Source organism: Taudactylus pleione, unplaced genomic scaffold (assembly GCF_031769625.1).
Source record: "Taudactylus pleione unplaced genomic scaffold, aTauple2 ptg000804l, whole genome shotgun sequence".
Classification (NCBI taxonomy): domain Eukaryota; kingdom Metazoa; phylum Chordata; class Amphibia; order Anura; family Myobatrachidae; genus Taudactylus; species Taudactylus pleione.
The window spans coordinates 350,306-365,838 of NW_028285206.1; the positions used below are offsets into that span (position 1 = coordinate 350,306).

At 41.5% G+C, this 15,533-nt stretch overlaps 1 protein-coding gene across 1 annotated transcript in view; it reads left to right on the plus strand.

The window, feature by feature from the left end:
• Positions 1–8,275, plus strand: part of LOC148474868 (uncharacterized) — a 49,501-nt gene extending 41,226 nt beyond the window's left edge. The window contains exons 4-5 of the mRNA XM_088458074.1: positions 1,044–1,888; positions 7,176–8,275. Of these exons, the coding sequence (XP_088314200.1) occupies positions 1,044–1,888; positions 7,176–8,180 (1,850 nt within the window). The 3' untranslated portion in view covers positions 8,181–8,275. The remainder of the gene's footprint in view (positions 1–1,043; positions 1,889–7,175) is intronic.
• The last annotated feature ends 7,258 nt before the right edge of the window (positions 8,276–15,533 follow it).

A 15,533-nucleotide genomic window follows, 5' to 3' on the forward strand; every position in this document is an offset into this window, starting at 1 on the left:
ACAGAATATAGCACTGCACAGAAAACTCCAGTCATGATGAAACAGGCTGTGTGCTTATGATATGTGTCGGTACAAGCCTGCGCCGCGCTCTAACAACTTAGTGTATAAGGATATGAAGGTAACAGTCTGCTACATAAGTGGCATTACCCAGAAGTCCATGCTCCTGTTGGAATAACATCTCATAAAAGTAGAGACAACCCAAACTTTAAAGTAAAAAGTATTTTGTACTAGTACTATGTACTAAGCTTAGGACAGAGATAGCGTATCAGCCAATCAGCTGATCACTTTACAGGCTGTGTTTGAAAAATGACAGGAAGTGATTGGTTCTTTATCTCCTTCCACTTTATTTCTCTCCAAGACTTTGGGCCTTATTCAGGTTAGATCGCAATGATTGGCTGAGGTAAATGTTACTTGTCTAAACATGTAAAAGTCGTACAATAAACTAGTGGAAAAATAGGGACCTCTTTGCTGTATAACAGACCTTGCTGCATTGTGATACAGTTTCTATGGGGGACATAAACAGATACAGGAAATGAAGATATGGTCCAATGTCTATTTGAGTACAGTACAAATGTACTTAACTACAAAATATGGGAAACATGCTATAGTGTTGGGGGAATTCCATTCAAAGTCATGTGGCATTTCAGGATTGCATATTGGATCAGCAAGCATCGAACCCTAAAGAGGTGTGAGGGAAAACATGCGATTATTGCCTCTACCATAAAAAAAAATTTTTAGTACATTTATTTTGTATCCAACAGATGGATGCACAAGCAAGAATGTCCGGAAGCGATATCTCATGTCTCCAGATTCTAATATACAAGAAAACATCAAGCAAGATTCTCCAGGAGAAAACCCCATTACCCTAAATGTACATCCAGATCTGTCTGATCCCACTGAGCATGAGGAATGTTCCCCTGATACAGCAGATATTGCTGCACATAGTACAGTTCATGGAGGTGATATAATATTTTCTTGTTCTGAGTGTGGGAAATGTTTTACACACAAATCAGATCTTATTGTACATAAGAGAACTCACACAGGTGAGAAACCATTTACATGTTCCGAGTGTGGGAAATGTTTTACACAGAAATCATCTCTTGTTACACATCAAAAAAGTCACACAGGTGAGAAACCATTTCCATGTTCTGAGTGTGGGAAATGTTTTACACATAAAAAAGTTCTTATCCGACATCAGAGAAGTCACACAGGTGAGAGGCCATTTCCATGTTCTGAGTGTGGAAAATGTTTTACACACAAATCAGTTCTTGTTACACATCAGAGAAGCCACACAGGCGAAAGGCCATTTCTATGTTCTGAGTGCGGGAAACGTTTTACACAGAGAGCATCTCTTGTTAAACATCAGAAAAGTCACACAGGTGAGAAGCCATTTGCATGTTCTGAGTGTCAAAAGTGGTTCAAACATAAATCAGGTCTTATTGAACATCAGAGAAGTCACACAGGAGAAAAACTATTTCCATGCTCTGAGTGTGGGAAATGTTTTACATACATCTCACATCTTGTCGAACACCAGATGGTTCACACAGGTGAGAAACCCTTTCAGTGTTATGAGTGCGGGAAATGTTTCACATATAAATCACATCTTGTTGGACATCGGAGAATTCACACAGGTGAAAAGCCATTTGCTTGCTCTGAGTGTGGGAAATGTTTTACAACCAAATCACAACTTAATAGTCATCACAAAAAGCACACAGGTGAGAAACCATTTCCATGCTCTGAGTGTGGAAAATGTTTTACACACAAATCGGTTCTTGTTACACATCAGCGACGTCACACAGGAGAGAAACCATTTCCATGCTCTGATTGTGGGAAATGTTTTACACACAAATCGGTTCTTGTTACACATCAGAGACTTCACACAGGAGAAAAATAATTTTCCTGCTCTGTGTGGGAAATGTTTTACACGTAAGTTAAACCTTGCTAAACATCAGACAAATTGCACAGGTGAGAAGCCATTTCCTTGAGCTGAAGTATTTGAAACAGGGTTGCAATAATCCCAAATATTGTAGCTATTGATATTCATGTAAATGATAATAGGTATATATATTTACAGAGTATAGATCCAAAGTTATATTGACATCAGTGAGTGTTTGATTGCACTTCAAAGCTTTAATCACACAGTGGGGCAGATTAAATTTACTGAGAGCAGCTATCTGCATTTTATTTTTTTTGTTACCCATTACTTTAGGAAAATTGTGCTCGCACCTCCCTAGACTACAAGTAGAATCTGACCATTATGGGTAATAGACAGAAGCCTCCACAACAGGTCCCAGCACGTTCTGCAACTAGTTTAATCTGCCCCAGTATATTAACATGTTATTATGTAATTAGCGCTCATAGACTTAGTTGAAATGTATGTAAGCAAATAATACTGCAAGCAATTGCTTGTGTGGAACTTATTGCAGTTTTCTTACACTATTGAATAACGGCAGCACTCCAATGTAATAATAGAACACGTTATGTTGGGTCCTATGTAATATATATTGCTAGCAATGGGCAGGAGTAATTATGTATGAACTTTGAAATTATTACATGTTTTCTCATACTTTATAATGTGATATGATTCATGTAATTAGTTCTGTAGTCTTACTATGTCATGGAATAATTTAAAAAGATGTGGAAATGTGGTCCATTTATACACGCGTGGCTTGCTAGTTTAAGATATGTCTGCAGGGGTGCAAAACTTTGAACATTATGAGATCAGCTCAGTGGATCCGGCCGTGTTCTTCACCCATGATTATGTGGTTCAAAACTTTTGAAAAAATTGTACACATGCTTATACATAGCGGAGGTCAGACCTCATCCATGTTTTTTTTTAGCAGGCTACTTATTATATTTTCCAGGAACAATTCAATTGAAAACTATTTTTTGTATAGACATAAATTCTCATGAATAAAACATACACTTGTGACATAGTGGATTGAGAGTGGGCATTCTATGGTCCTGATTTTGCATGTCCCCATGTTGGGAGGTATGCACTAAGCTAATATATAGGTGTATTTGTGTGCAAGCAAATGATCTGTGTTGTATTAGTTTATCATCTGGTAAATTACTTCTCGTGGATCCAACAAATTTCTTGTCATGTAACAGATTCTTTATCTCCTTAGTAGATAAGAACCTTTCTCATTATCTCTTTTGGACTTGGCCATATGATATGGTGATAAGATGACATGAGACACAGGACATGACGGTCGGCCTTGTTATCCAACAGTTAAATGCTTCAGACTCCCGATATACAGGCAGTTGGGAGGTTTCCTGGGGCGATTCCTGTTTTTCTATACATTGGGGCACGTTTGATTAACAAGAGTTGGACCTGTCTCCAGGTATCTTTCCTAGATGAAGACATTTTTGCAAAGTCCAAATTATAAGAGGAAAAAAAAGTACATCATACACAACCAAACTAAAACAAAAAATCACAAATTTATTGAGTGTTTTTTTTTTTTTTTTAAAAACCAGAAATACAGTATATCCCTCAAACACCACACATCGGAGTGCTGTTATTTTACCCTTTACCACAGCTGTGATGTACTAAATGGTCATCAACTACTCACAGCCAGGAACTAGTTCTATGTTGACATGTACAATAACTATCCACCAAGTGGCTGGAGCCAAAAATGAGACCAGTGGTTGTATCCATGAACATGTATCCCCTCCAGCAGCTACAAGTGTTACTCCACTGCCTTACGTGACAAGGGTTTCTCCCATCTCAAATATAATCATAATTATCAGTATCTCCCTCAATCCTGGCACCCACAGAGGAGGGGGATTATCCTCTTTAAAATGTTTTGGCTCTGCATGGTTATTGATTGGTGATTATCCGATATCACCCTGCACTGCATAAACACTAATAGAGCCAAAGATGGGGGAGGCTCTAATATGGCCATTCTGCTTCCTGGCACCCACACTCTCAGGGGCACACCCGTTTATTGCCATGAACAAACACAGGGTGCACTCAAAATGTGGAACGTTCTGTAACTTTCAAAATGGTACTGAATGCCTTATTCCTACACAGTTTCATTCAACCAAGTAAAAAGAAAGATTGTGTTGTAGCAAATCCTGAGAGTAGGATTAATGCTTAAGCAAAAGCCACAAAGTATTTATTGGTAAAAAAACACGTTGGCCACTGTGGGTAGATTTTCTAGATCATGTGAGGCGGTATGAACAAGTTAATTCTGAACGGTCAAAGACTCCTAAAAAAACAAACGTAGGATTTGTCCAGTCCGAGCGTGAGAAAAGCCTCAGCAGTGAACTAGTGAATTGATGTAATGCCGGAATATATGGCTAGTTTCTTATAGCTTTGTATGCAAGATTCAGTTCATCGCTGACCTTGGTTTCCTACTAACTTGTGTATTGTGCACTGTAGTTTGCATTGGATTAATGGAATGTGTTAGAAGCAGTTGAATATTTTTTATTATCTAATTTTTAATCTTTTGTATAATTATGTAGCAATATATATAGGCATGACCGGCAATTTTAAAATAAAATCAGTAATTACCAACCAACTTGCCTTCTTGTTTTTCTTAAAGTTGCTTAAATTCTTTTGAGAATATCCCCTCTTTTCTTAAGAGGTGTAACCGCTAATCATTTCCATTTACAATAATCACCTATATTTTGACACCTTTAACACACTGATAGAACAATATTATGGTGTGATGACTTCCTAGCTCTATGGCTATTGAAGGCTTGGATCATCCATATTGGGTGTCTGTAAAACCACGTGGCCACTACAGAGACGGATATTCCAAAGTCTTGGTAATAATAGCACATATGGTGCTGTTAGTTGTAGGTTTTATCTCCTGGTTTGCAAACATTCTGTCAGCTGTTCTGGAACAGGCAGCCATTATACACTTGGATTGGTTTGAAGTTTTTCCTATTAGATAAACATATGATCTAAGACAATCTATCAGGCTTCCAGAATTCCAGATCTCTATTTACTCCCATGCAAATTTGGTCATTCCAGTGCAGATCAGTTAAATATCATCTCCTGATATCTCACTACTACTATGTTTTCTCACTACTGTCTGTTACCAGCCCAGAGATCTGACCAGTCTCCTCCCCACACTCTATGGTGTAGCTCATACATCAGGAGCCATCGGCCCCTATTATACTCCTGCTCTCCCCCTCACATCTTGTCACTGTGTGTTACCAGCCCAGAGATCTGACCAGTCTCCTCCCCACACTCTATGGTGTATCTCATACATCAGGAGCAATCAGCCCCTATTATACTCCTGCGCTCCCCTCTCACATGTCACTGTGTGTTACCATCCCAGAGATCTGACCAGTCTCGTCCCCACACTCTCTGGTGTATCTCATACATCAGGAGCCATCAGCCCCTATTATGCTCCTGCTCTCCCCCTCACATCATGTCACTGTGTGTTACCAGCCCAGAGATCTAACCAGTCTCCTCCCCACACTCTGGTGTATCTCATACATCAGGAGCCATCAGCCCCTATTATGCTCCTGCTCTCCCCCTCACATCATGTCACTGTGTTAATTGTTCCTGGAAGATATAATAAGTAGCCTGCTTACAAAAACATGGGATGAGGTCTGACCTCCGCTATCTATAAGCATGTGTACAATTTTTTAAAAAGTAATCAATGGTGAAGTACATGGCCAGTTCCACTTAGCTGATCCCATAATGGGCAAAGTTTTCCAACCCTGCAGACATATCTTGAACCAGCAAGCCACACATGTAACCGTATAAATGAGCCACATTTCTGCATCTGTTTAAATTTTTCCATTACATAGTAAGATTACAGAACTAATGACATGAATCATATCACATTATAAAGTACGACAAAACATCATGTAATCATTTCAAAGTTCATACATAACTCAAGCCTACTGCTAGCAATATATATTACATAGGACCCAACATAACGTGTTCTATTATTACAGTGGAGCGATGCTGTTATTCAATAGTGTAAGAAAGCTGCAAAAGTTCTACACAAGCAATTGCTTCCAGTATTATTTGCTTACATACATTTCTACCAACTCAGATATCTGACCAGTCTCCTCCCCACACTCACTGGTGTATCTCATACATCAGGCGGCATCAGTCCTTATTATACTCCTCTCCTCACATCATGTCACTATGTGTTACCAGTCCAGAGATCTGACCAGTCTCCCCCTCACACTCTCTGGTGTATCTCATACATCAGGATCCATCAGCCCCTATAATACTCCTGCTCTCCTCACATCATGTCACTATGTGTTACGAGCCCAGAGATCTGACCAGTCTCCTCCCCACACTCTCTGGTGTATCTCATACATCAGGAGCCATCAGCCCCTATTATACTCCTGCTCTCCCCCTCACATCATGTCACTGTGTGTTACCAGCCCAGAGATCTGACCAGTCTCCTCCCCACACTCTCTGGTGTATCTCATACATCAGGATCTATCAGCCCGTATTACACTCCTGCTCTCCTCCTCACATCATGTCACTGTGTGTTACCATCCCAGAGATCTGACCAGTCTCCTCCCCACACTCTCTGGTGTATCTCATACACCAGGAGCCATCAGCCCCTATTATACTCCTGCTCTCCCCCTCACATCATGTCACTGTGTGTTACCAGCCCAGAGATCTGACCAGTCTCCTCCCATTGGAGCTGGGATGGGAATTAGTTTAAATACATCTGGAATGCGTCTGCTCAGGAGTTATTACTCAGTGATGTCTGCATTTATGGGGGAGTTGTCCAATGTGATGGCCAGTGACTGTTTGCTGGGTCTGTTCAATTTGATTGGTAATGTGGTTGTTTTATATATTCAGCCAATAATTAACTGTATCTGCTCAACAACAGAAACCATCTGCTCAACAGAAACCTATTTGCTGTTTGCACATTTATAACTAATAAAGTGTTTATATTCGGCAAATAGAAAGTACACAGTGAAACCTATTTAACTCATAGCATGAACATGTGCTTCTCACTGTACAGTAATGTTTATTATATATTTTATTTCCAACAGATCAGTGTCAAAGGAGGAATGGCTCTAAGGGACATCTCGTTTTGTCTCCTGATTTGAAAATAGAAGATGACAACACTATACCAGATTTCCAAGGAGAAACCCAAAATGTAAACTCAGATTTTCATACTGCAGGAATATTGTTTAGTCCCTCTAACTTTGAGACATGTTCTCCTGATGATTCAGGTGGCAAAAACTTTTCCTGTTCAGAGTGTGGGAAATGTTTTGCACATAAATCACAGTATCTTACACACCAGAGAAGTCACACAGGTGAGAAACCATTTCCATGTTCTGAGTGTGGGAAATCTTTTACACAGAAATCAATTCTTGTTACACATCAGAGAAGTCACACAGGTGAGAAACCATTTCCATGTTCTGAGTGTGGGAAATCTTTTACACGGAAATCAGTTTTAGTTACACATCAGAGAAGTCACACAGGTGAGAAACCATTTCCATGTTCTGAGTGTGGGAATTGTTTTACACAGAAATCAGATCTTGTTAAACATAAGAGAAATCACACAGGTGAGAAACCATTTCTATGCCCTGAGTGTGGGAAATCTTTTATACGGAAATCAGCTCTTGTTAGACATCAGAGAAGTCACACAGGTGAGAAACCATTTCCATGTTCTGAGTGTGGGAAATGTTTTACACAGAAATCAGATATTGTTAAACATCAGAGAAGTCACACAGGTGAGAAACCATTTCCATGTACTGAGTGTGGGAAATATTTTAGACGGAAATCAGCTCTTGTTACACATCAGAGAAGTCACACAGGTGAGAAACCATTTCCATGTTCTGAGTGTGGGAAATGTTTTACACGGAAATCAGCTCTTGTTACACATCAGAGATGTCACACAGGTGAGAAACCATTTCCATGTTCTGAGTGTGGGAAATGTTTTACACGGAAATCAGCTCTTGTTATACATCAGAGATGTCACACAGGTGAGAAACCATTTCCATGTTCTGAGTGTGGGAAATCTTTTACACGGAAATCAGCTCTTGTTAAACATCAGAGATGTCACACAGGTGAGAAACCATTTCCATGCTCTGAGTGTGGGAAAAGTTTTACACTAAAATCATGTCGTGTTAGACATCAGAAAACTCACACAGATGAGAAGCCATTTCCATGTTCTGAGTGTGGGAAATGTTTTACACGGAAATCACATCTTGTTACACATCAGGGGTCACACAGGTGAGAGTCCATTTCCATGTTCTGAATGTGGGAAATATTTTACATGTAAAGCACATCTTGTTATACAGCAGAGACTTCACACAGGTGAGAATTTACTTCCATGTTCATAGTATGGGAAATCTTTTATAGACAAACAACATCTTGTTATACATCAGAAACAACACACAGGTGAGAAACCATTTCCATGTTCTGAGTGCGGGAAATGTTTTACATGTAAATCAGTTCTTGTTACACATAAGAGACTTCACACAGGAGAAAAATAATTTTCCTGCTCTGAGTGTGGGAAATGTTTTACACGTAAGTTAAGCCTTGCTAAACATCAGACAAATTGCATAGGTGAAAAGCCATTTCCATGAGCTGAAGTATGTGAAACAGTTGTAGTAATCCCAAATATTGTAACTATTGATATTCATGTAAATGATAATAGTTCTATATATTTATGGAGTATAGGCCTAAAGTTATGTAGACATCAGTGAGGGTTTGTGGGCACTTCAAAGCTTTAATCACACAATGGGACAGATTAAATTGACTGCAAATTAAAAAATCTGATCTGGACAGTTAATGTACAGAAGACGCCACAACGTGTTCCAGCGCATTCTGCGGCTGGTTTAATCTGCCCCAGTATATTAACATGTTATAATGTAATTAGTGCTCATAGACTTAGTTGAAATGTATGTAAGCAAATAATACTGGAAGCAATTGCTTGTGTGGAACTTTTTGCAGCTTTCTTACTCTATTGAATAACAGCATCGCTCCACTGTAATAATAGAATACGTTATGTTGGGTTCTAGGTAATATATATTGCTAGCAGAAGGCTTGAGTTATGTATGAACTTTGAAATTATTACATGATGTTTTGTCATACTTTATAATGTGATATGATTCATTTCATTAGTTCTGTAATCTTACTATGTAATGGAATAATTTAAAAAAATGCAGAAATGTGGCTCATTTATACGGTTGCATGTGTGGCTTGCTGGTTTAAGATATGTCTGCAGGGATGCAAAACTTTGCCCATTATGGGATCAGCTAAGTGGATCCGGCCGTGTTCTTCACCGTTGATTACTTTTTTAAAAATTGTACACATACTTATACATAGCGGAGGTCAGACCTCATCCCATGTTTTTTTTATCAGGCAACATATATCTTCCAGGAACAATTAAATTGAAAACTATTTTTTTATAGAGACATAAATACTCATGAATTAAACATACTCTTGTGACATAGTGGATTGAGAGCTGGCATTCTATGGTCCTGATTTTGCATGTTCTTATGTTGGGAGTTATGTAGGACAATATATAGGTCTATTTGTGTGTAAGCAAATGCTCTTTGGGGCTGTAGTCGTTTTTCAGATGATAAATTACTTTTCGTTTATCCAGCAACTTTCTTGTCCTGTAACAGATTCTTTATCTCTTTAGTAGACAATAATAACATTTCTCATTATCACTTTTGGACTTAATTATTGGGCATATGATATGGTGATAAGATGACATGAGACACAGGATATGACGGTCGGCCTTCTAATCCAACAGTTCAATGCCTCAGACTCCCAATATTCAGGCAGTTGGGAGGTTTCCTGGGGCAGGTCCCCTTTTTCTATACATTGGGGCACGTTTGATTAACAAGAGTTGAACCTTTGTCCAGAGGTCTAGCCTAGATAGAGACACCTGTACAAAGTCCAAATTATAAAAGTCAATAAAAGTACATCATACTCAACCAAACTAAAACAAAAAAAATTGCAAATTTTTAAAATAACCAGATATATATCCCTTAGACACCACACATCGGTTGTGTTATTTTACCTTTTACCACAGCTGTGATGTACTAAATAATTATGGACTACTCACAACCAGGAATTAGTTCTATATGTTTCAGCCAGAGAGAGATGCACAATAACTATCCACCACGTGGCTGGAGCCAAAAATGAGACCAGTGGGTTATATCCATGAACATGTATCCCCTCCAGCAGCCAGCCACAAATGTTACTCCACTGCCTTACGTGTCAAAGGCTCCTCCCATCTCTTAGATTGTGACCTCAATATCATCATAATTATCAGTTTCTTGCATTTTATTTGATCTTACATTATTTGCTTGTATCTGTTTTAGAAGCAGTTGAATATTTTTTATTATCTAATTTTGAATCTTTTGTATAATAATGTAGCTATATATATATATATATATATATATATATATATATATATGTATGAATGACCGGCAATGTTGAAATAATAAAATCAGTAATTACCAACCAACTTGCCTTCTTGTCTTTCTTAAAATTGCTTATATACTTTTGAGAATATTATCCCCTCTTTTCATAAGAGGTGTAGGCGCTAATCATTTCCGTTTACAATAATCACCTATATTTTGACACCTATAACACTGATAGAACAATATTATGGTGCGATGACTTCCTAGCTCTATGGATATCAAAGCCTAGGACCATCCCTATTGAGTGTCTGCAAACCTCTGTGAAACCAAGTAGCCTCTACAGAGACTGATATTCCACAGCCTTGGTAATAATATCACAGATGGTGCTATTAGCTTTAGGTTTTATCTCCTGGTCTGCAAACTTTGTACCAGCTGTACTGGAGCAGGCAGCTATTATACACTTGGACTGGTTTGAAGTTTTTCCTATTAGATACACAATGATCTAAGACAAACTTCCAGCCTTCCAGAATTCCTGTGTTCTTCCAGATCTGTACTTACTCCCATGCGGATTTGGTCATCTGTATAATCAAACTTTCATTCCAGTGCAGAGCAGTTACATATCATCTCCTGATATCTCACTACTACTTTTTCCTCATTACTGTGTGTTACCAGCTAAGAGATCTGACCAGTCTCCTCCCCACACTCTCTGGTGTATCTCATACATCAGGATCCATCAACCCCTATTATACTCCTGCTCTTCCCTCACATCATGTCACTGTGTGTTACCAGCCCAGAGATCTGACCAGTCTCCTCACCACACTCTCTGGTTTATCTCTGTCACAGTGCGCTGGACCCCGGTGTCCACTTACTGGGTCCGGCAGCACTGGAATCTGCGGCGGGCAGGAAGTCCCTGGTGCCCGCTGCCATGACATCTTTCCCGAGTCCCCCGCATGCCGACTTGGATTGCAGGCGGCCTCGGCTCTCCTATTAGCGCGCGCGCCACCCTGCAAAAATATTTAAAGGCACAAGTGTGCCAAACGTGAAATCACGTTTGGCGCGAGATTTGAACTTCCTCTATAAGAGGAAGCCTCGGGCACCAGACAGGTGCCAGAGTATAGGCTCCATTCCATACTCCAGCGTTCTTTGCACTTACCTGTTATCCTGACCTTGGCTTGTTGTGACTCCGATTTCGTCTGACCCCTTGTACTGGTCTTGATATCTGGTACTGACCTTGGCTGATTCCTGTGACCCGTTTACATCTCCCTGGTACTGTCTCGTTCCTTTGGTTCTGACCCGGCCTGTCAACTACGTTTATTCTTCTGCACCTGATCCTGTGTCCACCAGTACCTGTATAGAGGAACCTAACTTGAGGGCCGTGACCTGTGTGTTGGATGCAGCCAAGCCCATACCTTCTTGCGAGGGTCCCTGGTGAATACTGCCGGCACATTAGACGCCGCGCCTCAGGTATAGGTCTAGCCAATTCCCTAAATACGGGCTGCATCCACATTCCGTCCGAGAGTTGTGACAGAATACTTTGGCCGACAACATGGATGCTACTGGTAATCCATCACCACGAGACCTGCTCGAGAACCTACTTGCTAGAGTTGAGAAACAAGAACATGACCAGGCTCAGATTATGCAGTGTTTGCAGACACTGATGCAGCATGTTGGTGTCACTCAAGCACCTTCGGTACAACCAGGTCCATCTACTATGGCACCAGCCGCAGGGGCTTCCGCACCGATATGGATTCCGAATCCAACAAAATATGATGGAGAACCGACAGGCTGTCATGGTTTCCTGAACCAGTGCTCGATCCAGTTCGAAATCCAGGCAGCAAGTTTCTCTTCAGACAGAACTAAAGTGGCTTACATAATCTCGCTATTGTCAGGTCAAGCATTGGGTTGGGCCTCTCCATTGTGGGAAAGAAATGATCCGCTTGTCAACAATAGTGCCGAGTTCCTGAGAGCCTTTCAGAAGGTCTTTGATGAACCTGGGCAAGTATCCTCCGCAGGGTCGGCCATCTTGCAACTGAAGCAGGGGAAGCAATCTGCGGGACAGTATGCCGTACAGTTCCGAACCCTTGCTTCAGAATTGGGGTGGAACAATGAAGCCTTGGTTGCCGCATTTATGCAGGGACTGTCAGATCAAACTAAAGATGTCCTTGCATCCAGGGAATTGCCAACGTCCTTGGACGACTTGATCTCCTTGTGTATTCGAGTAGACCTTCGTCACAGACAGAGAGCACGAGAAAAGGAACAATCTCGTCGCTTCACTTTTAAGCTGGCTCCACGATTCACGGCACCTATTGAGTTACCAAAAGATTGGGAAATCTTGTCTTCCTGCCGCAGAAAGAGAAAGGAGGTTCAAGAATAAACTTTGTACTGTGGAGAATAAGGCCACCTCCTCTCTGGCTGTCCAAAGTGTCTGGGAAACAAGAAGGTCTAAATGATCGAGGGGTGGTCTGTTTAGGTGCGATGAAATACACCCCAAAAAAATCAAGTTACTTCCCAGTTTTCTGTCAATGTAACCCTGGTCGTGGGAGATTTCTGTGAAGAAGTCCAAGCCTTTTTGGATTCAGGTGCCAATGGCAATTTCATCACGGCTAAAAAGGTCCAAGATTTAGGTATTGCTAGCATGCAGCTGCAAAAACCCCTTGGCATCATTGGCGTGGATGGAAATAAACTCCCCAGGACTGCCATTCATTCTCAGAGGACAGAAATTACCATGCAAATAGGGGCTCTTCATCGGGAGTCAATAACATTCTATATCCTCCCGTCAGCCGAAAGACCTGTTATCCTGGGTCTTCCTTGGCTTCCCAAGCATGTCCTGGACTGGAGAGAGCCGCAAATTCTGTCATGGGGTTCTCAATGCCGAGGGTCTTGTTTATTATCTGTCAAACCACCTCATCGCATCATTCGGACCTCCGTTGTCTCGTTGGAAGATCAGCTTCCGGCACCATACCAGTCCTTCAGAGAGGTGTTTAGGAAAAAGGCCGCTGAGACGCTTCCTGCCCATCGGGAGTGGGATTGCGCTATAGATTTATTGCCTATAAAGGTCCCACCTCGTGGAATAATTTTTCCCCTCTCATTTCCCGAATCCCAGGCAGTTACTGAATACATTACAGAGAACCTGGGACGTGGATTTATCAAGAGAGTCTAAAGCTCCTGCTGGAGCCGTTGTCTTTTTTGTTAAAAAAAAAGGATGGGGGTTTGAGACCATGCATCGATTACCAGGGCCTGAATGCAATTACCATCAAGGATCAGTTCCTGCTACCCCTGATTTCAAAACTCTTTGATCGAATTAAGGGGGCATAGATTTTCACTAAGCTAGATCTTCGCGGGTCCTACAATTTAAGAGGAATTAAGCTGTCGGTGACAAGGAACTACTTGCCATCAAACTAGCTCTACAAGAATGGCGATACTTGTTAGAAGGAGCCAAATTCCCTGTAACAGTCTACACCGATCATAAGAATTTGACGTACCTCAGGACAGCTCACTGTTTAAATTATCGTCAGTCCAGGTGGTCTTTGTTCTTCGATCGATTTAATCTAGTGATTACTTCCTGGCCGGGTAATAAGAACATCAAGGCCGATGCTCTGTCTCAAGCATTTAGTTCTGCTGAAATGGAAGATGTAAAGGAGGATAAGGCCATCCTAAACCCTGCCTGTTTCTTAGCAGCCAGGAAGAGAGTCAAGATTCCACTAGGGAAAACATTCATAGCCTCAGAACTTTTGGCTAAACTACTTCAGTGGGCGCATTCATCACGTTTCAGTGGGCATGCAGGTGTCAAAAGACCTTGGAACTGATCCTCAGGTGGTACTGGTGGCCGACGATCCATCAGGATGTAAAGGACTTTGTTGCAGCCTGTCATATTTGTGATCAGCATAAGATTCCACCGCACTCTCCATCGGGTTCCCTGTTGCCACTACCAGTGCCTGATTGCCCTTGGACTCACATTTCCATGGACTTTGTGACTGATCTGCCTTCATGCCAAGGGTTCAACACAATTCTGGTGGTTGTGTATAGGTTCTCCAAGACTGCTCACATTATTACTTTGAAAGGTCTATCCTCAGCATCAAAGTTGGCAGAGATTTTTGTAAAAGAAATCTTTAGGTTACACGGGTTTCCTAAGGACATTGTTTCCGACAGAGGGGTACAGTTCACCTCTAAGTTCTGGAGAGCATTATGCAGGTGCTTTGGCATCAATCTGAGCTTCTCTTCGGCCTATCATCCCCAGAGTAATGGCCAGACTGAACGAGTAAACCAAGAATTGGAAAAATTCACTAGGATGTATGTTTCATGCAATCAAGATGACTGGGTCTCTTACCTTGGGCTGAATTTGCCCACAATAACCTATACCATGAGGCATCGGGACATTCTCCATTCTTTGTTCAGTATGGTCTGCATCCAGTATTACCTGAGTTACCAGGCCTTCAGCCAGTATCACTCCCAGCCGTACGTGGTATAGTGAATCGATTCTTTAGGGTCTGGAAGATGGTAAAGAGGAATTTGTGTAGAACCTCTTCAAGGTACAAGCTGTTTGCAGATAGGAGAAGGAGGAGGGGTCCAGTGCTAGCTCTTGGTGATAAAGTCTGTCTGTCAACCAAACATCTGAGATTAATAGTTCCTACAATGAAATTCACTTCCAGATTCATTGGTCCTTTTCAGATCTTACAGGTGATCAACCCAGTGGCATATTGTTTGGATATTCTTAGAGTGTTTGGAAGTTTCAATGTGTTTACGTTTCTCTTCTCAAACCCTTGGTGCTCAATCATTTCTCAACTCATTGCAGCCCTCCTCCTGCAATTCCGGTAGACCATCAAGAAGAATATGAAGTGAAACCGATTCTGGACTCTAGGGTTTCTAGAGGAGCTGTTCAGTTTCTAGTAGATTGGAGGGGCTATGGTCCTGAGGAACGTTGCTGGGTCAAGGCCTCTGACATTCATGCACCTCAGCTTCTTCAGAAATTCCACCGGAAGTTTCCCAACAAACCATTTGTGTGGTGTTCGGTGCCCACCCCTAGAAGGCGGGGGGGGGCATCCACTTACCGGGTCCGGCAGCACTGGAGTCTGCGGTGGGTAGTGGGCAGGAAGCCCCCAGCGCCCGCTGCCATAACATCTCCCCCGGGTCCCCGCATGTCAGCTTGGATTGCAGGTGGCTGCGGCTCTCCTAGGAGCACGAATGCCGCCCTGCAAAACTATTTAAGGCAC